Source organism: Balaenoptera physalus (genome assembly GCF_965194825.1).
Source record: "Balaenoptera physalus genome assembly, chromosome: X".
Taxonomy (NCBI): domain Eukaryota; kingdom Metazoa; phylum Chordata; class Mammalia; order Artiodactyla; family Balaenopteridae; genus Balaenoptera; species Balaenoptera physalus.
The window spans coordinates 97893871-97920407 of record NC_138903.1 but is presented as its reverse complement, the minus strand read 5'-3'; the positions used below and the strand labels follow the sequence as shown (position 1 = coordinate 97920407).

The 26537-nt window shown below is 42.6% G+C and overlaps 1 protein-coding gene across 5 annotated transcripts in view; it reads left to right on the top strand.

Moving 5' to 3' along the window:
• CHRDL1 (chordin like 1) overlaps nt 1-26537 on the top strand; it is a 115994-nt gene that overhangs the window by 23556 nt on the left and 65901 nt on the right. For all 5 annotated transcript variants that reach the window (XM_082447638.1, XM_082447640.1, XM_082447636.1 and 2 more), the window contains exons 3-4: nt 3368-3480; nt 6095-6188. In XM_082447638.1, the coding sequence (XP_082303764.1) occupies nt 3368-3480; nt 6095-6188 (207 nt within the window). The remainder of the gene's footprint in view (nt 1-3367; nt 3481-6094; nt 6189-26537) is intronic.

The following is a 26537-nucleotide window of genomic DNA, read 5'->3' as shown; positions in this document are numbered from 1 at the left end:
ATGTGGAGACAGCAGGAACTCTCATTCATTGCTCGTGGGAATGCAAGATGGTACAGTCACTTTGGAAGACAGTTTGGCAGTTTCTTAAAAAGCTAGATGTAGCCTTACTCTAAAATCCAGCAACCACACTCCCAGGTATTATGCAAATGAGTTGAAAACTTATGCCACACAGAAACCTGCACACAAGTGTTTTTAGCAGCTTTATTCACAATTTCCAAAAATTGGAAGTAACCGAGATGTCCTTCAACAGGTGAATTGAGAAACAAGCTGTACATCCATGCAATGGAATATTATTCAGTGATAAATGAGCTGTCAAGCCATGAAAAGACTTAGAGGAATCTTAAATGCATATTGCTACGTGAAAGAAGCCAGTCTAAAAAGACTGCATACCATATGATTCCAACTATATGACATCTTGGAAAAGACAAAACTATAGAGACAGTAAAAAGTCAGTGGTTTTCAGGAGTTGTGGGAGTGGAGTGGGGGAGAGATGAATAGGCAGAGTAGGGGATATTTAGGGCAGTGAAACTATTCTGTATGATACTATAATGGTGGATATCTGTCATTATACATTTGTCATAACACATAGAACTATGCAAAGAGTGAGTTCTCATGTAAACTATGTACTTTAATATTAATATATCAGTATCAGTTCATTAATTGTAACAAATGTACCACACTAATGCAAGACGTTAATGCCAGGAAAAAGTGGGGGTGAGGTGAAGAGGGGATATATGGTAACTTTGCGTACTTTCTACTCAGTGTTTTGGTAAGCCTCTGTTGAAAATCAATAGACCCATAAGTGTGGGTTCTTGTCTGTTTTTTGACTCTCCATCCTATTCCATTGGCATATTTGTCTAACCTTTTTCCAACACCACACTATCTTGAAAACTATAGTTTTATATTGCCTTGAAATCACATAGTGTGTGTCTTCCAACATCTTTCTTTTTCAAAATTGTTTTGGCTATGCTGCTTCCTTTGCCTTTCTTTAGAAGATGTAGGACTATTCAGATTATCTGTCTTTCCTTGAGTAAGCTTTGGTAATTGTGTCTTTCAAATAATTCATCCATTTCATCTAAGATGTTAACTGATGTAAAATTATTCATAATATCTCCCTTTTATCCTTTTAATATCTGTAGCATCTATAATAAAGACCTCTCTTTTGTCCCTATATTAGTAATTTGCATCTTCTCTCTTTTTATCTTTGTTAGTCTTGCTATAAGTTTATCAATTTTATTGATTGTCTTAGAGAACCAGGTTTTGGTTTCATTCATTTTTTTCTATTGATTTTGTTTTCAATTTCATTGACTTTGTTTTTTATTATTCATTCCTTCTATTTTCTTTTGGTTTATTTTGTCCTGCGTTTTTCTAGTTTCTTAAGGCATTGATTTGAGATTGTTCCCCTTTTCTAATATAGGTACTTAGTGATATAAATTTCCCTCTAAGTACTTCTTTAGTTGAATCCCACTAATTTTGATATGCTGTGTTTTTATTTTCTTTTAGTACAGGTACTTTCTAATTTCTCTTTTGATTTTTTCCTTCAATCCACAGGTTATTTATGAATTACCAACATATTAAAAGTGGTTTCTTCTCATGCTGGAATTGTGTGTATGGAATGTTTCTTTTTTTTCTATATACTTTTACATTTTTATTTTTTCTTTTCCTGTGTTTTCCAATTTTCTACACTGAGCAGGCATTACCTTTCTAATTAGAAAATAATCAATTATGATAAAATAACACTCTACGTTTTATAGCACTTTATAATTTACAAAGAGCTTTATCTAATTCTCCAACATTTGCTTGAGAAACATATAATGCATATTTCATAGATGCTGAAAATTGAGATTGACAGAGTTAAATGACTTGCTCAATGCCACACAACTAGAGCTAGTTAGGATTCAGGCCCAGATTTTCTGACTCCCAGTTCATCGTCCTGAAGAAGTTGGAAATAAAGATTTGAAAAGTAATTTTGAATTTATCTTGTGGGAAGCTGGAAAGAATCACAGAGGGTCTTTGAAGCAATAAGTGACATTTGAGGCATTTATCTCAGTGTAGTTTTAATTTGAATCTCTGATTACTAATGAGGTTGAACATGTTTTCCTGTTTATTGCCTGCTCTCATTTCTTCTCTAAAGTGCTCTTCATGTGCTTAGATAATTTTTCTATTGGATTGGTTGGTCCTTTACTTATTGATTTGAATGATTGGAAAATATTCCAGATGCTAACATTGTATTTATATTAATAATTTATTTGTTGGAAATATCTTCTTCCTGTTTCTTGCTTATCTGTCTTTTCTTTATTCTTTCAATTTTGGTCATCAAGGCAGTATCTACTGGGGAGTGTGTGGGGAAATTAATGTGTTTGCAACAAGAGGTGTCTCAGTTTATTTTGACCTTGTATGATGGGAAGGAGGATGGGAAGCAGGAGATAGAAGAGGATGGGATTGGAAGACAAACCACATCATTTGGAAATTCATTTACTAGTCATTTGTCAGTTGCTTACATTTATTGGCCACAGTGTGCTGGGCCATGTGATAGATGGAGAGTGAAGAATAAATGTTTTCTACATTCGAGGACCTTTTACCTTAATGGAGAAATGAGAGATGTAAAATAAGACAGGTAACACAGTATGTGCTCAAGTAACTATGGTACAAGATAAGCTGTGGCTATCAAAAATTATATTCCAGCAAAGGGGAAGGAGACATTACTTTTAGTTAATTGAGAATTGTTTAAGCAAGGAGTCTGTACGTTGAATGAGAACAAGGACTGTGTGTGTTTCTGCTCAGCATTTTATCCCCAGCACTTAGCATAGTGCCTAACAAGGATCAAGTGCCCAAGTATTTGTTTAATGATGGAATGATGTTAGCATGTGCGAGCAAAGCCTTTTATAGGGACTTAACACAATGTGTTTAGTTCATCACTCTACACCACCACCAGGCAGCTCTGAGAATGTTCTGATAGATCAGCATTTCAGACCTTAGCTTCCATTTCCAAAGCAAGGGAGCACAACCTTTTCCAAAAAGACACACGGCATGCTCCCTTATCTTACCATTAGAATAGCAGTAGTCAAGATTTTGGCTTCACTGTCAGGCAAACCTGAGTTTGAGTCTCATGTCAGTTACTAACTAGTTATATGACTCCTGATTTCCTTCACCTATAAAATGAGACTAATAGTGCCTACCTTACTGGGTCATTGTAGAATCAAATAAGGAAAGCATGTAAAATACTGAGCCATCATTGGGGTTCTATAAATATTCCCTATGCCTCTTCTCTTGATGTACACTAAAATGGATGGAACCTGTGATTGCCTTTGGATTTTGTGATTGGTCCATGTTTTCTAACCGGCATATTCTATCTCCTCCCTCACAGATTCAGAGACATATTGTGTGTTTCAAGACAAGAAGTACAGAGTGGGTGAGAGATGGCATCCTTACCTGGAACCTTATGGGTTGGTTTACTGCGTGAACTGCATCTGCTCTGAGGTACAATCTCCGATGGCATTTGATTTCCTAATTTGCTCCTCAGCATGCAGAGATGCTTTCAGGTGCCTAGATGGCCAGGGAGCATGAGTGATAAAAACGTAAAAGAAGTTAGGAAGCAGATTGTAAGGAAAAATACACATCTCCTGTCTTTTTCTTCTGTTGCCTTTTGGCTTGATTTTCATGGGATCTCGATGAGTATTTGCTATAGATGGATACTTAATGGTCTCTTAGCCAAATGATATAGGACATGGAAAAAGTGGAGTGGAGGAAAAAGCTCAGTGTAATGCCTGGATTGTGAGACAGTATCATTTTTGAATACCACTTTCAAGACTGGCCTTTAGAGAAGAGATTAGGACAGATTATAAACTGGTTCATATGGAGAGTGTATTTTATGTTATTTCAGCCAATGACTGTAATTAGGATTGAGGTTGTGAAACCTTGGCCTGTACCTTGTGAGGATTAGAGTTCTCTTGGCTTGGCCTTGGCTCCAGTCCAGTCACTCAAAGAGGCATTTGGACAGCTTAAATGCCATCTTTGCAATAGACAAAGCAGGTAGTCCCATCTTTCCATGGCCCTGACCCAGGACCACAGCTATGGTGCATCTTTCCAAACAAGCCTCTACCATCATATACTAGGCCAGGGTTTCTCAGCCTTAGCCCTGTGGACTCTTGGGGACAGATCATTTCTTGCTGTCGGGAGCTGTCCTGTGCATTGTAGGATATTTAGCAGCACCCCTGGCCTCTATCCACTAGAAGCCAGTAGCACCAACCCCAGTTGTGACAACCAAAAATGTCTCCAGACATAGCCAAAATTACTTGGGGAGCAAAATGGCCCCTGGTAGAGAACCAAGGCATTAAGCCAATTGGGAAAGGAGGCCTTGTACTAGGCCTTGAGGATTGAGAATTCTGAACATATAGAAAGAATTTTCAAGGCTAGCCTCTCGCTTGAGATCTCATGGATGAACTGCAACTCCTCGCTAGTGCCCAGGCAGAACAGGAGCATTCACTTGCAAGCCTGATTCTTTTGCCATTTGAATAGAAACTTGGGCTTTCAGAATTTTGAGCATGTGGAAACCTAACCTTCAGGCAACATTAGGTGGTCTTAACAGGCCACAGGGCTCTAGAATCAAGACAGACCAAGTTTCCAAGCCTGGCTCTGCCACTTCTGAGCTGTGTTATGTTCAGCAAGTTATCTAACCTCTCTGAGATTCCTTCAACTTCTTCTCCTTTAAAATGGTGTAATGGTATTACCTATTTCATAGGGTTATGGTAAGGATTAAATTCACTAATCCATCTCAGTCACCTAAAACAGTGCTTGGTCACAGTCAATATTCGAGAAATGCTAACTGCATAACATCACTATCATTATGGTTATTATTTTTATTAATCTATTAACTCTAGAACAGAAATCAGTATAAGGCATTAAGGAGGAATCAGTTGAGACCTCAGCCAGGTGCAGTGATTTCTGATATGCTTTGGTGGTCTTGCTTCAAGATGACACCACCTGGCTCTGAGGAGTGTGACATGTAAGGAGGCTCCGTGGTGTTTCCAAACGCAATGCTCCAAAAATTTATTCTAGAAAATACATGAGAAAAGAAAAAGATTTGTGGTAAGGTGATTCAAATTTGGTTAAAAGAAGCCTGCCTCTTTAAATAGCTAGGGCAGTTATTAAATAGAGCATCTGGAGACTGATTAACTGCCTGGTATGGCATGATTGTGTCAGATTCTTGACCCAACGCATTGGAAATGGACAGCTAACCCTTGGGGGCTGAGGCTTTGCTATCTGCAAGGCAGTGAAAATGTTACTGTGATCCCAATGCCAATGGCTCAAGTGCTAGACATCTTCTCTCTACATCCTCTTCATTACCCTCTCCCCCTACAAGAGCCTGATGGATACAAGCAACCCGTACTTCAAATGAATTATAGATGGCAAATGTTAATGCAAAATTGATTTCCAAAGTCTTCCTTTGTTCTAGCAATGGCTGAAAGCTGTCAGAGCTAGGGATCTTGTCATTGTAAATTAGGCAGGGACCCAGTCGCCCCCTCCCCCAGTCATACTAGCTAATCAGTTCAATTCCAAACTCTAGCTTGTTCTCAGTAAAATTTTGACTTGAAAAGGAAATGAGAAGAGGAAGCACTCGGTCTTCGGGACCAAGGCAGAGTTATGTGGAATCCAGGATCCACGTGCTAGGGCTATCTCCTTGCCCAGGGGTGGGTAGCAGCTCAAGGGACCCATTGCTCATTAATCCCTTCCTTCCATGACATTGGGCAGGTGATTATGAAATCACACTAGGCTCTTGGAAAAGACGTGAAGAACTGGGGAATGGTAGAAACGTCACAGAGCCAAGTCAGAAGAAGCCTTCCAGTAATTGTGGGAGGCTTTGAAAACTGGGGCAGTAGTGATCCTTAGGAAATCATGCCAGTAAGCTATCAACCAACCCAGCGGAGGTGCTAGTGATGAGAAAAGGAAAGAAAATGCTGATTTCATTCAGTTTCTCGGGAATGTGTTATTCACTGTCTGGGTGAGTCCCTGCATGACTGTTTCCCAAACTGGCATGATCCCAGTGACCTTGAAAAACACTTATTTTGTTATTGTTGTTGCCTCTCTCTTTCAGAACGGGAATGTGCTTTGCAGTCGAGTTAGATGTCCAAGCCTTCATTGCCTCTCTCCCGTGCATATTCCTCATCTTTGCTGCCCTCGCTGCCCAGGTAAACCAGTTCGCCTCTTTCTCTTCTGGCTCTCCCTCTTCCACCAACCCACCCCTTTTCCCTAATTCCCCAGAAGGGGAAACTTCCAGACAGGAATAACAATAGGACACTTTCAGGCAGCGCGTGCACCGGCTTCTAAGTACTGTTTATAGCCCAAGTGGGCTATTCAAGGCTCTAATAAGTTATTGGGTACCCAGTAACAGATTTTTCATTAGGCTTTTAATCATTTGAAGGTGGATGTCAACTGGGGGAAGGGAATTGTGGCCCAGAGATTTTTCTACCATAAACAGCCTCTTCCTGCCGTGGGCAGCAGACACCAGGGGAGTTGTAACATGGAGGCACGTGTCCTACACAATTAGTGCTGGAATTGCATTTGAGCATAGCTTCTAAATGATGAGGGGCTATTCAGAAAATCAAAGGAGCTGAACCAGTGGGGTTTATGACAGCATAAAGCTGCCTGCCCGCTCCAGACTGTACAGTTATTATGTATACATTGTTCAGAGCAAGGCTAAGGGGAAGGCAGGCAGAGACTTTTTCCCAAGGCTATTAGGACATCTACCTTCATGGTTTGTGGCTAGGGTGTTTGAGGCAGGGGCTGTGTCAGTGACACTTTGTTCACGTCTGGGGCCTGGCTCCCACACCAGAGGCATGCAAGCACGGAATGATTCAGAGAATGCCCATGGGCCTGACAGCAGTCCTAGGTAAGTGATCATCTTGCCATCTAGGTAGTAGAAGCTTTGTAGTCCTGTGAGTTGATTCTGTTTCCCTTGAGGACAGAGTTGGGGTCCATGGGTGGACTTTGGGGGGGGTTAGCAAACCTTTTAAAATTGTTTGCGGTTTTTGGTGTAACAATGTATGTGTGTAAATTCCTTTAGAGAAGATGCATAGCTTTATTGGTATTCCTAAAGGGGTGTTCATGACCCTAAAAACATGAAGAACCACTAGCCTCTGGCATAAATGGTGCTTTTTCAAAGTAGTGAGGAACTTCCAGAACTTACAAGAGAGAAACCAAAAGTGTCAGGGCAGAAATGGTAGGAATGAGGCTAGGAATGAGGTTCAGTGACAACTCGGTTAACTGAAATGTTACAGGAATGGAGATTTTGTTGAATAGAGAAGAAACCCCGAAGCCCTTTTTGTCACCACCTTTATAACTTATACTTTCTTACATTGGTAAATACACTCTGATTCTTTGGGATTCTTTCCCAGATGGCAAAAGATCATGCCATGTCACAGGTTTATCATGCTGAGTATTGGTGACCATAGTATATGCTTCAGGATATGAGAGACTGACTTGGCATATCATCAACCTAAAAGTTGTTCTTTGAAATAAAATAAATCCCTAAATGAAGTTTACCATTCTTGTGTCTGTTTATTTGCTTCTTCTATTTAAACTGGATTACAAGGGTGTAGTATGGGAGGATTCTTTCTTTTTTTTCATCTGGCAGGTTGCCTGTCAAATAGCCTTATAAAAGCTTCTTATCCCAAAAGTCTCTAAAAGTGGTCTAATGTCATAGGAATTGATCTAAATGGCTGTGCAGAAATTGTTCTTTCCTGGGAAGGAGGTTGGGGCAGGGCCCAGACACAGAGCATAGGGTGGAAGCGCACAGAGTGGAAGATGGCTGTCATCTACCCCAGCTGCATAACAGGAAGCAATTACTGAGAAAAAGGGAAAGTATAAGCTAGAAGTTCTTTTGAGAGAAAAAGAAAGTATTAAAAGAATTGAGGTCATAAGTCCCAGAAAAGATAAAATGGAAAGAAATAAACACCATTATCTTTAAGACTTTAAAAGCCCATTTTATGGAATATAGAAACCAGCTGTTCCTTTCCTTTTCCTTCTTGTTCTTGCAGGTCACTTCCTTGTGAGTTCATTTTTCTTGTTAACTGTAACCTTTAACAGTTCTTTCTGTGGGTAGTGATACTGAAGTTCCCTAATCCTTATACACAAAAATGTCTTTATTTGGCCCTCATGTTTTTAAAATATTTATTTATTTATTTAGGCTGTGCTGGGTCTTAGTTGTGGCACACGGGATCTTTAGTTGCAGCAGGCAGGATCTTCTTTTTTAGTCGTGGCGTGCAGACTTCTTAGTTGTGGCATGTGAACTCTTAGTTGTGGCATGCATGTGGGATCTAGTTCTCCGATCAGGGATCGAACCTGGGCCCCCTGAATTGGGAGTGCAGAGTCTTAACCACTGGACCGCCAGGGAAGTCCCTTGCCCTCATTTTTGAATGATAATTTGGCTGGGTATAAAATTATAGGTGCACGTTTATTTTCCCTCAGCACTTTGAAGATATTAATAAATGGTTTCTTGACTTCCTTTGTTTGTGGATAAGAAGTCTGCTCTTTGATTATAGTTCTTTCATAGGTAATCTGTCTTCTTCTTCTTCTAGCTTTTAAGATATTCTGTTTTCTTTGATGCACACAATGAGGTGTGTTGACGTATGATTTATTTTTATTTAGCCTGCTCAGCACATGATTTTTTTTTCAGCCAAAGGACTCAAATTTCTCTTCAATTTTAGGTCATTATTTTTGTGAAAATTACCTCTCCTTCTCTCTGTTTGTTCATTCTTAATCTTGTCTTTGGTATATGTCATTGCAGCTCATTTAATTTACACTCTGAGTCTCTTAATGTCTCCTTTATTTTTCCCCCTAATGATATATTGGAATACTCCCTATAATGATATATTACTTCAGCTCTGTCCTCCAATTCGTGAATTCTTTCTCCAGCTTTTTCATGCCTACTATATAGACTATCTGTTGGGTTTTATTTGTTGTTTTATTTTTAATAACTGTATTTTCCCCAATAACTGTATTTTGAATTATTGATATATAAAAATCTACAAATTGCCATTTTATAAACCCCTGTTATTGTTTCTTGGGGTCTTATCCTCTTATTTGTTTCTTTAAGGTATTTAAATATTTATTTAAAGTCCATTTCTGATTGTTCAAATGTCCATTTTGTTTCAGCTGTGAATTCTCACTTTCATTGGGTTTCTTGATAGCTTTTCTTAGTTCCAGATTTCCCCTTGTTTTCTAAAATTTTTGTTTAAAAACTCATCATCCATGGGGTTTTTCTCTTGCATAAGTCCTTCCTTTCTTGTGGTAGCATTGTTTCAGGCCTTGTAGTTCACTTAGCACTAAACCAGGTCATAAGCTGGTGTCCCACCTTGGGCTTCCTCATATCTAGATGGTCTATTTCTACCTCTGTTTTCTTATGCAGGGCTAGTCCCTGATAATGATCTTGGATTGGGACCTCAGCTGCAGCTGCCCATCTTGGGCAATCTGTCCATGTGAGGGAACCACCTTGGGTGGGCAGAGCTATGTCAGCCCCTGTTTACATGTGAGGAGTGTGACTCTAGTCCCCAGCTTTACATAGGAAGCCATTTATAGGCCATAGTTCTTACTCAGCTGTCTGGATATAACTGTCTATTTCTGGTCCCAGCTGCCAGTGGACCATATCACTTTGGCCCCCATTTATTGCTGTACTTTTGCCTGTGTTTTATTTCATAGAGAGTTTCCTTTTGTTCCTGAGGATGATTTTGCAGTTTTAAAATTTTATTTATTTATTTATTTATTTATGTTTACTTTTATATTTCGTCTCTCACTCTTCTTTGTTCAGAAAATAGCAGGGCCTTTTCTCATGTGCTCTCTATGCCATATGGAACTGGAATGCAAACCAGCTATTTTTTTTTTTTTCTGTTGAAGATAAAACAAGAATAAACAGGTTTAAACCATAGCACAGAAGAATGGAGTTTGATAAAAGAAAGAACTTTGGGACACAGTGGTTGTTAAATCCTAGAATCAATGACTAAGGAGAATTTTAGTCTCTTTACTGCATATTTCTGGAAATAAAAAGCTACCCACCCATCTGAGAGAGTTGGCACAGTTTTGCTTTGAGACAAGGCAATGGATGTGATGAGTCCTCTGTATTCCTTCCACCCCAATGATTATTAGACATGAGGAAACTCATGCCTTCAGGGCCACAGGAATGTTTGGTCAAAGGAAGGGGCTCTAGTTTTCTGTCTTAAGACAATGGAAGGCACTGTGATGAAAACGTCTTCACTGAAAAATAGAATATTTAAAGCCAAGATGATGAACAAGTTCTATATCAAAAAGGGAAAACAAACAAGGAAGGCATATATGCAAGGTTTTACATACTATCCTACAGCAGTAGCAACTTCAGGGAGTGTTTACCGGGTAGTGATGGACTTTGTGGGAAGGGTCTACCTGCCATGCCTAGAGCCCATCTTCCGTTGGAGGGAACAGAGGAGACTTCACCCCCTATCTGTTTCTGTGTGTCCCAGGGCTCTTGCTTTCTAAACTTCTTAACCCCCTGAAATTTCCAAGGTTCTCACCTGCATTTGAGGTTGTCTCCTGTAGCTCCTGCTGAACCGTGGAAATCAGAGTATGCAGACTGCTTTTCCAGAATTACCAGAGAGAAATTGATACCGATTCCCATGAAGAGCAAGTGAAAACTTTTTCTCCAGCACTTTCCCAGGCCTCCATGGCAGAGATCAAGTCTTGGTCACATACCACAGGGCTCTACTGGGTCCAGAGGCTGGTGCTACACGGAAGGTAGAACATTCATAATGAAAAAGTCAAGACTGCACAGGAGTTAGAAAGGTCATTAAATTCATCCCAGTCTCTAAGCAGGACTCTCTGTTGTCCCTGATGAAAGATTTGTAGGAATGGAATTCCATATCTTCTCTTTTGGGGGAGTTGAATGGTAAAGGGGGAAGGGGGAGAGAAAGAATATGACTTGCTTCCTTCTGTTCTTTATGTATAATTTTTATCACCAAAAGACGACTTTTATAGTGACCAGGAGCCTAAATCACGATATTATTTAACAGTTTTCTTTCTATTTTTTAAATTTATTTTTATTCTTATTTTATTTATTTTTGGCTGTGTTGGGTCTTCGTTGCTGCATGCGGGCTTTCTCTAGCTGCGGTGAGGGGGGGGCTACTCTTCGTTGCAGTGCGGTGGCTTCTCTTGTTGTGGAGCATGGGCTCTAGTCTGTGGGCTTCAGTAGTTGTGGCTCGCGGGCTCAGTAGTTGTGGCACGTGGGCTTTAGAGCACAGGCTCAGTAGTTGTGGTGCACGGGCTTAGTTGGCTCCGTGGCATGTGGGATCTTCCCGGACCAGGGATCGAACCTGTGTCCCCTGCATTGGCAGGCAGATTCTTATCCACTGTGCCACCAGGGAAGCCCCACTAACAGTTTTCTGAAATGGCCATTCCATTAAGAATTTGCTATTCAGAATGAATAAACTTGGGTTCCCTTAGAGGTATTCCAACATTCCCAGGTCATTAAAGAGCTGTTATAAATTTGCCAAAATATCTGATTTGATCTGTTACCAGAGACCTAATCCAGTGTTTCCTTTTCGGCTAGGTATGAAGAGGTTTAGTTCTATGATATGGTTTTAATAGAGAGAGTGACAGTGTGGTTTTGCCAAGAGAGGCACTCCTCACCCCAGTCTTTCACATTCCAGGCAGGGTAAGGAAATAAGCTTTCCACAGATGCACTATAGTCTGTGTGCTCCCATAAGGAGATGCTGGAAGCCCTATGCCATTTCTCTCTCAGCAGGAGTTGGGTAGTGAGCTAGCTAGTGAATACAGGCATTTCTGCTATAATGCAATATGTGCTTTTCTGAAAATCCTCCCATTCTGCAAAACTGTACACTGAAAAATAACAAGCTTAAGGAAAAAACAGGATTGGAGCAAACAACTCTAAACTTATGCAAGTTTGTAACTAGAGTACTAATAAAACAACTGTACTAATAAAATACTAGCGTGGTTTAAAAAGTCATCTTAGATTTCTAATAAAGAATGTTAACAGTCAGTAGAGACTTCATCCTTTAAAGTGGTGACTTTAGCTTGAAGGAAGGGGGTATAAGGAAAGGTTGAGGCCGCTGAGTTACAGAGACAAGAGAAAAATGCACAAGATCAGAAAGAATCATGTGATAAGCATTTAGAAGACCGAGCATACGGCCAGACTGAGCCAAGAGGGAGAATGTGAGGTGAACAGGAATAGGATAGACTACTGTGCTCCTTCATGGTTCGCTGATTTCAGTTGTGTTAGTGTACTTGGCATTCAGTTGCTGTCACTTGATGGTACAAAATATGAATTTGCTAAGAAAAATTATGTATGAACCAATGCAATTTCTGTTTTATATCAACATCATTCTCTTATCTACCACTCGCATATGAACAAGTTTGGATTACACAAATCTATACTATAGCAGAAACAGACTACATAAGATAGGAGGTAGCTATATGGCATGTGGCCTTGGACAGTTTAGAGTGAGGGTTGCAAGTCACTCAGCCACTCTGAATCTGTTTTTTGGTCTGTAATCGCTGGCCTGTCTGCACATTGTGTTCCGGTACATTTATATAAAAAGGGAGTCTACTTTTAGGACTATGTCTGTCTCCATGTCTGTGACTTCCAGTGTTTTAGGAATCAGGTAGACAGGCCTTTTTTGCTCCCTCCAGTTGTTTGTTTTTTTAAGGGCAAAAGTTCAAGGGGGAGATTTATCTATTTTTAGCTGTGGTAAAGTACACATAACATAAAATTTATGATTTTAAAGTGTACAATTCAGTGGCATTAAGAACATTCACAATGTTGCTGCAATCATCACCACTAGCCTAGTTCCTGAAATTTTTTTACCACCCCAGAACAAAACCCTGTGCCCGTGAAACAGTCATTCCCCATTACCCGTTCTGCTCCAGCCCTCTGGCAACCACTAATTTGCTTTCTGTTTCTGTGGATTTTACCATTCTGGACATTTCATATAAATGAAACCATAAAATATGTGGTCTTTTGCATCTGGCTTCTTTCACTTAGCATAATGTTTTTAAGATTTATCTATGTTGTAGCACGTATTAGTAATTTATTCCTTTTTATGATTGAATAATATTTCATTGTATGGATATACCACATTTCGTTTATCCATCAGTTGATGGGCATTTGAGTTGTTTCCACCTTCTGGCTATTGTGAATAGTGCTATGAACATTCATGTACAAGTTTTTGTGTGGCATATGTTTTCGATTATTTTGGGTATATACCTAGGAGTGGAATTTCTGAGCCATATGGTAATTCTATGTTTGACTTATTGAGAAATCTCTCCCAAATTTTAAAGCTATCGCATCTTCTTTTGATTCATCTCTTTGAGTATCTGCTGCCATCCTCATGGTTGCTTCTGATTGCTGCTGTTGCCATCATTCATGTCTAATCTCCACTGTGCTCTGCTCGTTGCTTTTGCTCTTTTCTGAATTCTGTATTCACTTGCCTCCTGGGTTTGATTGAAAAAGATCAATTCCTTTTACATAGTAACAGCTAATTAGCATATTCTTTTCCCTTTTTTGTAAGGGAACTACAAAAGCCATAGTATACAAGATGATTGATCAAGGGTCATTTCTTTGCCTGCAAAAGATTGGTATTTGTTTTTTGGCTGTGCCACGTGGCTTGAGTGATCTTAGTTCCCCGACCAGGGATTGAACCCAGGCCCTTGGCAGTGAGAGTGCAGAGTCCTAACCACTGGACTGCCAGGGAATTCCCAAAAGGTTGATATATTAATAAAAACTCTTTCTGGGTCTAGAGCTATCCAAAAGCCTGAGGATTCTGGAATGTTGGTCTCTGGATAGCAGAGGTTTTACTTTATTATTATTACTATCACTGTTAGCATTCTTATACTGATTATTGAGAGGTGGCCACAGAGATGTTCACTGTTGATGAGTAGATCCTCCATGTCTATACTGACTGCCGTCTTACCTCTTAGACCTCTTTCACTGTCTTCCATGGTTTATTTCCATTGTTTTCCTCATACACTTGGTCTTTGAACACTGCAGAGTATAAAGGGTTAAAACTTCTCCAGGAAAGTGGCATCCCACTTGCCTTCTGCCAGGTGAGGTGATTTTTGTCTCTGGTAAACCCTGGGGATTTAGTTCCTTTTTTAAAAAGAATGTGATTTCCTGTTAGCATTCCAGAAGCCTTTATGCCATACAAGAACAAGACATTTAGGAAAACTATGGCTTTCTGTCATGGTAGGGCAGAACTCTTCTATTTCTTTCAATGGACGTTAATCAAAGCTGGCCCCACGTAAAGGTGAAGAAGGTGGCACATCATTGAGGGATACTGAAAAGCCCCATTTGTGCCAAATAAATCTCCCACGTGCTTTCTATATTTAAGAAACCTCCACCATTACAATCATTCTTCTGGGTTAAGACATTGTTTCCCAAAGTTTGCTGCAAGGAACACAATTTTATGGGACAATTAATAGGGTTAACTAGAGAAAACATTTATATGGTCAAATAAACTTGAGGGTTTCTGGATTAGAGAAAGTTAGACAGGTTTCTTTTAATGCAGGACTTCTCAAAGCCTTTAGTATGTTAATATGCACTATGAATCTGTAAGTGAGTGTATGGGATGAAGTATTTTCCAAACTTATTCAGCCATGGGACCTGTTTTTTGTAGAGTACTTATTAGCAGGATTAGTGTTCTTTATTATATGTTTTAGGAAGTCTTGGATTATGCCATTCAATTTCTAAAAGTTGTTTATATTATAGCAATAAGCTTTGGTAAATACGGTATCTTAGTTTGGAGAAGTTCATTAGAGTAGCAAGCCGTTTTAGAACAAGACCCTAAATTAATGTTACTTAAACTTTAGTGTACGTAAAGGGATTTAATAAAATGCAGACTGCCGGGCCCTACACTAAAAATTCTGATTCAGTTGGGCTGTAGTGGGTATTCTGCATTTTAAACAAGCACCTCAAGTAATTCTGTTGCACTTGGATGGGGGACGGCACTATGGTAACAGGGCCCAGGGGAGATCTTGAGGTGAGAGCAGTCCTGGGCAAGATCCTGGGCAAGGCCCTGTGCATCTGCAGAGAGCTGAGGGCAACTTGACAACATTGTTTCTCTGATAATGGGGAGCACAGGCAACCCCAGAAACATACTTTGCCTATGTGACGCTCCTCCAGGACCAACCCCGCAGTAACATGTACTCACTGTTCCCTCTGGCTGGTCTCCCTGCTTTCCCAGAGCTCCCACCCAGAGCCTTTCTCTTCTGCCATCTTCCACATTCAGAGCCCCTGGCTGTCAGGTCCAGAAAGAAGGACCCTCCGTGGGGAGCTCACCCCTCTACCCCACCCATTGTCCGTGACTTGTTGTTGGCGAGAAATGAATGGCATTTCTCGGAATCAGCCCAGGAATTTCTGTTGATAAACAAATGAAACTCTCAAAGGGAAAAGCAATCAACATAGTTTGAAATAAAATCAGTGTTTTCAGCTTAGTCTGTTTTCAACTTAGTTTGAAATAAGAGTCACATCTAGGGTATTTTAAGGAAAGGATTAGTAAAATGTCCTTTAGTGAGCTTTCTTCCTGGTTGCAGGGCTGATCCAGAAACCAGGGCCTGCTTTCTGAGTAAGCAGAGCAGGAGATGATTACCTTGGTGTCCCGTGACCTGTCCAGCCAGCATTGTGTCAGGCTCCTCCTCTCCCACCCCACCCTACTTCCCTGCCAAGTTGCCTGATAACCTGAAATGCTATTAAAATCTTACAGCTTCATCTCTTGAATTCAGACTTTGATTCTTGATAAATTCATCTGTCTTTGGAGGTGATAACTCTTATTAATCATTTTTAATTTAACTAGCACACGAGATCTAGAAAGCAGAATCTGATGGTAGTGAATGGGGGGGGTGAGTGGGGGAAGATCCTGAGGCCACTAACCTGGGTACCTGGAAGAGTTATGCAGGGGCAGGGTCCGGGGTCCGGGGTGGGGGTAGGGGTGAAGGAGGAGCCTAGGGGATCAGGCTTTACCTTCCCCATAGCCCTGCAGAGGCCAAGCCTCTCTGTAATATCAAGGATAAGTTCTTTATTCGTGGCGGAAGACACAGTGGTTTCTAGGATGAGTTGCTAACTCTCAAGTTTTTCACTTTGGGGTTCTTAACTTAAAACCAATATGTTTCAGAAGTAACCAAATATCCTTGCTATCTGTTGTCTAGAGCCAAAGGGTTTCACTTCAGGGTTTTGGGTGCAAAATAACTATAGCCCAAAAGATTTACCAGATTATTTGCAGCCGCTAAGATAAATAGCAGCCTTTATTAGACTGATTTTCCTCTGATTTTTGTATCTAGATTTTTTACACCGTCAGCTATTCCCTAAAAGTGATTTTAGAAACTGGCAGATTGAGGGTGACAGTTATTAAAATCTGTTCCAAAATCTACCTCCTCACAGGACTCCATGTTTTTGGCCATAAAGTAGTCTATTTTAGAGAGATCTTGATGTGTTGTCTTTTGTCTTCGCCACATACACGTTAAGACCCAGAGAGTGGGAAGTGGTCCAGCAATAGATATGTGACTGCTGAAACAGGGTTTTTTTTCTGTTTTTTTTAGGGCTGTACTCCCTGAATTGGAGAGAGTCTATGAAGTGTATGTACTGTATCTTTAAAGAAAGGGATAAATCAAAGTTGTCTGCAGGAGGGGGAGGAAGAAGGTTGGTTGGATTTTTTTTTTAATTGGGGAGAAAAGGAAAGACGTCAAACTTGGGAGTAGAGGTTACTTTTAAAACAGAGAGATAAGGTGAGTGTCCCTGCAAGCTCGATTTTCTTTCCTTTAGCAAATTCATGCAGCTTTGAATTCTTCACATTCACAAGATCCTGCCTTCAGGGATCTAAGGCCAAACCAGAGTCCACGCTCACCACCCTACCTTTTATAAGCGGTATTCCTTTAGTATTTTAATAGGAGAGAAATGGGGGTTAGGGTTAGGGAGCAAGAGGGGCAGGAGAATGTGGCTTGCTTTTTTCCTCGCTTTCTTTCTCTATTTCCCTTCCTCCCTCTTCCCTCCCTCTCTTCCTTCCTTCTTTTTAAAAAATCTCTTTTTTATTTTAAAAAAATTTTATGGTCACAAAGTATATATAACAAAATTTCCCATTTTAATCACTTTCAATTGTACAGTTCTGTGGGATTAAATACACATACATTGTTGTACGACCATCACCACCATCCATCTCGGGAATTTTTTCATCTTCCCAAACTGAAACTCCACTCTTATAAACCACTCCCCTCCCCCTCCTCCTCCCCCAGCTCCTGGCCACCACCATTCTACTTTCTGTCTCTGAATTTGACTCCTCTAGGAACCTCATATAAGTGGAATCATACAGTATATTTCCTTTTGTGCCTGGCTCATTTCACTTAGCAGAATGTCTTCCAGGTTCATCCATGTTGTAGCATGTCTCTTTTTTAAATGGGGACAAGAATGGAAAAGAAATTTGAGAAGAGGCTGGTGGTAGAGATGAGAAAGCAAAGTCAGGAGATAACCAAGGGGTCTTAGAAGAATCTAGCAAATGGTTTTGTGAGCATATTTTTCATAGGATTAGGAAGACTGCAGAGACCGCATTGTCTTTGACAATGACAGGTCTGACAAGCAGTAACTGCCAGTAATGACTGTGTGAAATGCTGGGTTTTGCAAGACAGACATATTCATTATTAATGTTTCCCAGGGAACTTCAGAGAGCATCACGTATTAGGAGCTGATTACTGGCAGGTTTGTTATCTTTTGGAGAAATCCTTAGGGGTAGAACTGTATCCCTGGTTCCCTTTACCTGGAGAAGTACATCTCCGAAAGGGCCTCCTCTGAGATTGCTTTCTGAGGGCAATCATGTCTGGAGCTATACAGTATGGTTTTATTAGAAAGATTATTAAAGGATTAGAGTATCAAACCTATGAGGCAACGTTGAAGGAAAAGTGTGATTACTGAGCCTGGTGAAAGAAAGACTAAAGGGACTTCAACAAACTTCAGAAAGATAAATGGGTCTTAGAGGATGCAGATCAGCTTTCTCCTTCCGTCTCCAAACGGGGAGAGTGGGCAAAAATGAGCTTCAGCATAAAAAGTTAGGTACAAGGAAGGATTTCCAGGCTTAAATAAGGGGAGCAGAAGTCTTTTGAAAGTCAGTAGATTATACCTCAAGCTTAACGCTGAGTAAGAGCAAGATGCATCGACATGCACAAATGCATGTAATGAGATTCAATTAACATGAGGTTCAAAACAGACAAAACTAAACTATATTGTTGAGGGAGGTGCATAAATGTCATAAAACTATAATGAAAAGCAAGGCAGTGATCGTCCCAAAAGTCAGGATTGTGGTTACCTCCAGTGGGGAGGGATGGAGCCTTCTTGACCTGTGTGGTAGTTACAAGGGTGTTGGCTTTATAATCCTCAATTCAACTGTACATTGATGTTTTAGGTGTGTCAGTTGTATTTCCCAGCATAACATATTTTTAAATGGCACTACATTTTCATTTGTTTTGGTGATTGTGGTTGGAGGCAAAAGGTGACCAGAAGACCTTTAAATGTTACAGTCGAGCAGAAGATTGTGTATGTGCATATGGCTGTTTGGGGACTACTACTTTTGTTTACTTGTCTATATTATTTTGCTCTTCTTGTTGTGTGGTTTGGTTTGGTCTGGGTTTTGTCTGCTTGTTTTTGCACAAAGCAGAGCAATACCAAAGTCTGGAGAAGGGTGTGCTCTCTGTCCTTCAGGTATGCCCTTGGAACTAGGAAGAAGGCATTTGGGGGCATTTGGGGCTTTGACTTCCAAGCTGCAGAGTGCACCAGTGTGTTGGCATCTGGATGAAGCCATCTGGCTTCAGGTCTGTATCACTGACTAGAGGGCCCATTTGGCTTCCAGAATCAGGACCACATTTGGGATGGAGAGAGAGCTCCGGTTGTGTGGGTACGACATTCCTCCCGCCCAGGTGAGGCTGTACTGTGCTATCAAGGTGGGGGAGGCAGGAAGGCACACAGCCAGTGAAGAGATGGGGTCTAACCCTGCTCTCCCCCTATTTCAGTGTGGGACTTTCACAGAGCCGGCTAGCGTCTTTGTGCCTGTTTTCTCAACTTGCAAAATGAGGGTGATAATTCCTACCTTCTCTGAAGGTTTGCATTGACAGTGAAAACCAAGTGGATGTGTGAAATTGCTTTGAAAAGTATGAAGAGGTATATATATATATATATATATATATATATATGCAAGGCAGTGTACAGCAGGGGAGAGAAAGAACTTAAATCCCGAGTCCCCAGATTGCATCGCTAAGAGAGAATGCGGGCAAAGCCTGAAACTCGGTACTTGTTCCCGTAGAGCCCAATGACAGCAGCCACGTGCCCAGGCACTGAGCATATGTCTCCAGCCTCAGGGAAAAGAATCTGAAAAAGAATATATATATATAAACTGAATCACTTTGCTGTACACCTGAAACTAGCACAACATTGTAAATTAACTATACTTCAATTTTTAAAAAATGGTTATAAAATAAAACTAAAAAAAAAAAGCAAAAAAAAAGAAAGCTGTGGGGTGTCTAAAGGAAACAGGTGACAGGTTTAATGAGTGTCAGGCAGAAGGGTAAAATAAATGGCATCACCTCTGCCTTTCTTTTCTATTTCTTTCTAATTAGATTTTCAGAGGTGCCCTGAGTGGGGGTGATGCCCAGTAATGCTGGTGTTTTTTTTGACTAGGTCTGACCCCTCCCGCTGCCCCCAGTCATAAAAACATTGAGCGGGATTCTTTGTACTGTTGTGTGCTGATTAGGCTGCCATAATTCCTGTTAGCAGGCCAGGGCTGCTTCACTCCCGACTTTCTTACTAATTCACCTTCTGGCTGGAGCCCGTCCTCCAGCACCTTGTGCAGGAGCACAGCACGACCGTACTGCAGGGGGCCTCTCAGACCACCGGGATCAGGGGTAGAAACCATGGCTGTAGTGCTGCTTCCCAACCAGGGAGGATCACCCTACCACCCTCGTGGCTTTGGAAATGTTGAGGGACTGTTTTGGTCACCACAGTGATTGGGGAATGTCCTTGGCATTTAGTGGGCGGGAACCAGGGATGCTGAATGTTTCACAGTGAGTAGGAACACAGTGCAGTGGAGGAGTAGGAACACCGAAATTCCAGTGGTGACCCTGCTGAGAAACACTGGATAGCAGCCTCACCCAGAGGAGCCCAGGAAAGGGAGTCTGCTGCCAACCAGAGTTGATGGTGCACGTCTACTCATTCATTCATTTACTCCTTCATTCATTCATTTCACTGAGTACAAGCTTGGGGCCAGGTCCCATGTACGGTGCTGAGATTTCAGAGTCCCTGCCTCAAGGAGCTCACAGTCTAGTGGAGGAGACAGGCGTAACGAGATCATTACAACATAATGTGATGAGTACCCCAGTAGAGGTGGGGATGAAGGCCCACCAGGCAGAGACAGGAGAGAGAGACCCTGTACAAGAGCCGGAAGCCAGGCCCCTAAGAGTCCACATTTGACATCCAAGCTGGGTTCTGAGAGATGAATGGGACTTTGCCAGTTGGAGAAGGGGGAAGGGGAGGGCATGCACAGAGGCATGTGGAGGGGGGCATGACTGGAGTGAGTATGGACTGTGCAGGAAGGAAGAGGCTGGAAAGGTCAGGTTGATGGAGGCCTAGTCTCAAAGGACCTCATACGTCCTAGAGTTTGACATTACTCTGTACACCCAGCCCACTGCAGACATTGGGAGGAGGAGACATTTGTGTTTAGCACTCCCAGACATCTTTTTGCACACCCTTTCCTCTCTCTCAGTCCTCCACATCCTCCCCTCTCTCCCAGCCACTCAGCTCTCCCATTGTCACTGTCACCTGGTGGGAAGGAGGCTGGGTTACCCCTTCCGGGGGGGGGCTTCACTCTTTATCAACAGATAAGGTGAATGCTTAACTAAAAGAAATCACAACCGATAGAATTCTAGATGTCAGTGGAGAGACTTTGGGGAGGGGACTTTGAAGAACCGGGCGCTGAGGACACGGCAGAGAGGCTTCCTTCAGTGGACACGTGCTCAGTGCCAGTGTGCGCGTGTGTGACGTGCGCGTCTGAGTGGGTGAGATTGTGTGTGTGTGCGCGAGCGGGTAGGTAGGGGAATAATAGTAGTTCCCGCCTCAAGGGACTGTTGTGAGGATTAGATGAATTAGTACATGTAAGGCGCTTAGCACAGGGCTCAGCCCGTAGTAAGCCCTCCATAAATGCAAGCTCTCATCATTATCTTAGAATACAGGGCCACGGTTCAGTCTGGGAAAGTAGGAACACACTGGCCAAGATGGAGATGAGGCTTTCATGCTAAGACTTAGTGGGCATGTTTGACTAGTTTCAAATAGGTGCCTAGACCACATCCTAAGCCTAGAACAATAGAATTTTTCAGCATGTGGCTTATCAAAATGTAAATTTTGGCAAATGGAGCCATAATTTGGTGTCCATTTGGGTTTGTTTTCTTGGTCTCCACTTGGGGCACATGGCGGGTGGGAAGTTGTTGTTGTGCAGATGGGGCAGCCCTGCCTGGAGGCCCAGGTCAGCAGGTCTGTCCTCATGTGTGGGAACATGAAATAGAAGCAGCACAGCACTGAGGGCCAGAGCCAGGGAGATGCATTAGAAAGAAATTAACTTGGGAGGGGCTGGATGAGGGAACAAAAGTCTTAGCTGAAGAAGGAATGAGCAAAAGGGGGGAAAAAAACTGGGAAGGACAGGATACATAAGATCATCCAGCTGCCCCCAAACTGAACTTCCAATGTTTTCTGTGTTCTTTTTGGAAGAGGGGGTGGCTTGTCCAGCATTCAGTGGAAACTTGTTGATTGACACCGAGTTGGGCACAAGTTCAGTGTGAGTGTGCCTTCAGCTATTTATTTGATTTTTTAAAATCGCACCCTTTGCAGTTAAGACTGTTTAGTTTCTCCTGGCGCCCTGGGGCAGTGAGTTTAGATTGTTAAAATAGCAGCCATTAACACTCTCTGTGTTATGACACTGTCCTCCCTGCCCCCCTTCGGAGGAATTGGGCACGAGGTTGTTTGACACAGGGGAAATTCTCCTCTCCCCGCTGAGAGAAGCAAGCGAGAAGCAAGCGGAGGGAGAGCCCGCCTCTGAGTCAGAGCACATTCGCCTAGCCCTCACCCCCAAAGCCTCCAAGCCTGCCTGCCCTCCCCGCCATCCCCACTCACACCGCCGTGACCCTCATGTACACACAACACTGCACTCACTCACTCACACCCTCACCCACTGCGCGAGCTAGAGGAGCCCTGGGGAGCCCTTGTGCCTCTCTCACTGTTCCTTTTGTTTTGCTTTGCTTTATTTGCTTTGTTTTGATTTGAAATCAGTCTTTGGGATTAAATTGGATAATTTTTTTCATGTTATTAGTAGTGCTGTGGAGGGAGCATGTAAGGACTTTCTCCTCAGTGCTGGCCTTGCTTGCTTCTCCCAACTAATAAATACAATACTGACTTTCACTGATCAATCACACTGGCTCTGTCAGACTCTGCATACCATACCTCTTGGGCAAATAGCCCAGGGAGCTCTAAAAGATGCATGAATTGCTGGATTATCTAGATTATTCATAGGTCTGTTTAATAGGGAATTTTTCATGAGAGGACTGGGAGGCTTTGGCTTTCCCAAAGGCCCTGGGGAAAGATCAAAGGAGCAGTTGGTGGAGGAAGTGTGGCGTAGCAGAGTCCCACTGTCTGCGATGGTCAGCGTTTCTCATAGCTAAACAGGCGCAGTGAGCCCAGGCCTAGGGGTCGTGGAGGGGAAGTTCTGTGTTCTCCGGACATCCTTGGGGCATGTGGTCTATACCAGTGCTGTTCGGTAAAACTTTTTGCAATGATGGAAATATTCTACATCTGCGCTGTCCAATATGGCAGCCACTGGCACATTTGGTTGTTGGACACTTGAAATGTGACTGGTATGACTGAGGAACTGCATTTTAAATTGTATTTAATGTCAGGGAGTTTAAATGTAAGTAGACACATGTGACCAGTGGCTTCTGTAGTAGATGGCATGACTCTAGACCATTTATTGCATACTTTTCTGCTGCATTAAATTGAAGTTTGTACCTTCCATTTGTCTGTTCAGTGTCTTGCAGCTAAACCTCTTGAGGGCAGGAATCATATCCTATGACCACAGAAAATTATATCTTGAAGGGTTTTTTTGTCCAGCCCCCTCCCCTCACATTGGACAAATGGGGAGACTGAGAAAGACTCTATAACTTACCCGAAGCCACGGTGCTCATTATAATTAGGGGAGACTGGAACCCAGGTCTCCCTGCTTCCCGGACTGTGCTTCTGCGCCATCTCCCTTGCAGAGAAGTTTCAAAAGAACAAATAACCTCTTCCTTTCCACTCTCTTCACTGCCTGTAACTGAGATGAATCCCCTGATAACTGAAAATAATCTGGAACCCAAGTATCTTTATCTCCTCATGTGCCAAGGCACCGTGTAGGCTCTGGACAAATGTTTGGGGAATGAATGAATTCTCTAAGCCTTGCCTGTTATGTATTATCTTTTATGTTATATTTTCCAAGAAAATCTGTTGTCTCAGTCAGTGTGTTTGAGTTAGCCAGAGCTCACGTTGTCTCAGCCGAGGGAGACGGGGCCTCTGCTCTGCGGATGTGGCCATGGCTTATGCAGGTGTTCGGGTACAGACCAGAGAACCTTGCAAAGCTGCCTAGCAGGCTGATGAAAATGATGTAGCTCTTGCGCTCCAGGCCCCATCTGCATTCTGAATTCTCTAGACTTCATGGTAACCAGGAACATCGGGCATGACTCCGTCCCTTCTCCACTTTTCCTCTGGCCAAACACAATCACCTAAGAACTAAAGGTACCACAAGTAGGACTTGGGCCCCATATCTTACTGGTCACCTTAGAAATGGCGAGAAAACACCCCTCCAAACTAACTTCAGAATCAACTGCTGAAAAGGAAGACAATTTAACTCATAGGTCCAAGCAAAGTATCTGTTCATCTTCCTTCTTCTCTCCCTATTTCCCAGCCCAGGCCTTTACCCCCAACCCAGAGCCACCAACAGTAACTCAGCAATTGCTGAACTGAAACAAAACCTGTTCACAGCCACCTAAAGCTGAGTTTCAGCTAAGCAGCTGGCTCCTCCAGGCAGCCCTGCCCAGAGCCAGGCCAAGGAAGGGAGCAAATGGCCTGCGTCCCATCTGCAGTGGAATGGCCAGCTCGTTTGCTGGTACCACCTAAAGAAGGAGTGATCCAGTGCTGAGACAGAAGGCTTCCAGGGACCCGCCCAGCCCTAAAAATCTTAAGCCCAAGTATAGTCATTGGATGCCAAGGACACTGGAGAAAGTCTTTGGAGCATGTAGAACACCAAGCCAGTTGGAGTGCCTGCTAAGCCAGCCCAGAATTCCTAGCATTCCAGCCACACCATATACACCCCCACCCCCAGAGGGCAGCCAGTGGCCACAGCAGACGCTGCGTCCAGTGGGCTGAGACCCTCATCAACCCCTCCAAGAGCCTGCTCCTTCACTTAGGGCCGGCCTGCTTGCCCTGTGCTGAGTTCAGGGAGGTGGACAAACCGTACCGCCCAGTTTAGCCTAAGCATCTCACTTGCCATGGAATCTCTAGGCAGTGAATCATTTTGAGCCAGCACTTAAGCAACTTTCCACTGAGTCATCCTGAGGACTGTCAGGTTCACTAATCCTGACATATACTGTGTATATCCTTTGTTCTGATCCTGTCCCCACCCCAGTGCTAGGGGAGAGGGGGTACTAAACAACAGAACTATAAAGATGTGCTTATTGGAAGTCATTTGTATCAGGGCTCCCTTTGCTTCTCTATCTCCAAAAAGGCCTGAAGCACTCATTACAATCCTGCCAGTACCAACTCTTGATCTGTGTATGCTCGTGGCTGCATAGCTACCAAGAGTATGTACTCTTTACTCCGAGTGGCAATGCATGTTGGATTTCTTTTCCAGACACTCCATGGATCCGTTTTCATTTGACTTCTTCTAGACCAGGGGTCGGGAATTTTTTTTTTTCTGCAAAGGGCCAGATAATAAATATTTTAGGCTTTGCAGACCATACAGTCTCTGTTACAGCAACTCTTCCACTGTAGTGCGAAAGCAGCCGCAAACAACATATAAATGAATGGGTATGGTCCACTAAAACTTTATTTACAAGACAAATTGCAGGTCAGATTTGGCCCATGATCCCTGTTCTAGACGCAATGGGCTAAGTCCAGTTAGTAGGGGAGAGACCTACTCTAAGTCCAGTTAGTAGGGGAGACCTGGTTTCAGCTGCTTGAGGACCTATGAGTATCACTTTGGGGAAGTGACTCCTGTTTTGTCCTCAATTCTTTGGGGGAAGAGATATAAAAATCAGAGTATTTTTCATCTTTCCCAGTTTGAATATGAAAGTCCATTCTTGATCAAATGTTGGATACCCTGTAACAATCAGAATAGGCTGAATTATGATGCAGTCACAACCTACAGATCTCAGTGGCTTGAACCAACAAAGGTTTATTCCTACTCACACTGTATGTCTGTCTCAGCTTAGCACATGTCATTCTCATCCGAAGACCCTGGCTGACAGAGCCTTGCCATCTGGAGATTAGTTCCAGTGGCATGGGAAGGGAACAGAGCAAGTTGTGCCCTGGATCTTAAGGACTTCTGCTCAAAAGTGACACAGATTACTTCTGCTCATGGATCATTGGCTGGAGCAAGCCACGTGGCCACGCTTTGACTTCTAGGGCACAGGGAAGTACAGTGCTGCCGTGTGCCTGGCAGGAGGAGAGCTGGAATATTGATGACTAGCCCTAATGTCTACCACACACTCCAGGAACTTCTTCCCAGGTTTCTTCTTCATGTCCTTCCTTGCCTAGCCCTTAGGTGATCTGGCCTAAGGTCTCTTTTGCCCAACCCTGCCTGGCTTCCCTCCATCCTGCTGGTCATTGGCACTGACACATGGGGAGATAGCTTAGGAACTAAAGCATTGGGACAGTAATCATTCCTTAAAAGGCTGTGGAGACCAGCCATGAGCATGAAGTCAGGACAGGTTCTTCAGGCCTTTGGATCCAAGGATTGATTGCCCTTGGGCAGCAGGTCTGAGAACAGTTGGGCCTCTCAGGCCTCTGGGTTTGATTTTACTTCGGTTTGCTTTTAATGGGAATTTGAATCTGAGAGGAAGTTCTCGGCATATTGACTCTGGGCAGTTCCTGCCCTTCGTGCTATGGAGAGCAGTTGTCAAGATGGAAGAGGGAGGTGGAAAGTGAATTGTAGGAAGTGATAGTAGGTGATATTAATGCAACATTATGGGCTAACATGAAACTTATGGCTCCTAATTTTAGAGGAGGGAGTAAAGACAAAAGAATTAGGATGAGCTAATTGCCCTAACAATCCCCACATCTTAGTGGCTAAACACAATGCGGCGGTTGCTGTGGGGAGGGGGGCTCTGCTCCATGCAGTAGCACCTCCCCAACTCATGACAGTGAAAAATGTCTCCCGACATTGCCAAACGTCCCCTGGGGGAAAATCACCCTCAGTTGAGAACCACTGCTGTAGTCCCAAAGTATTTGTGAT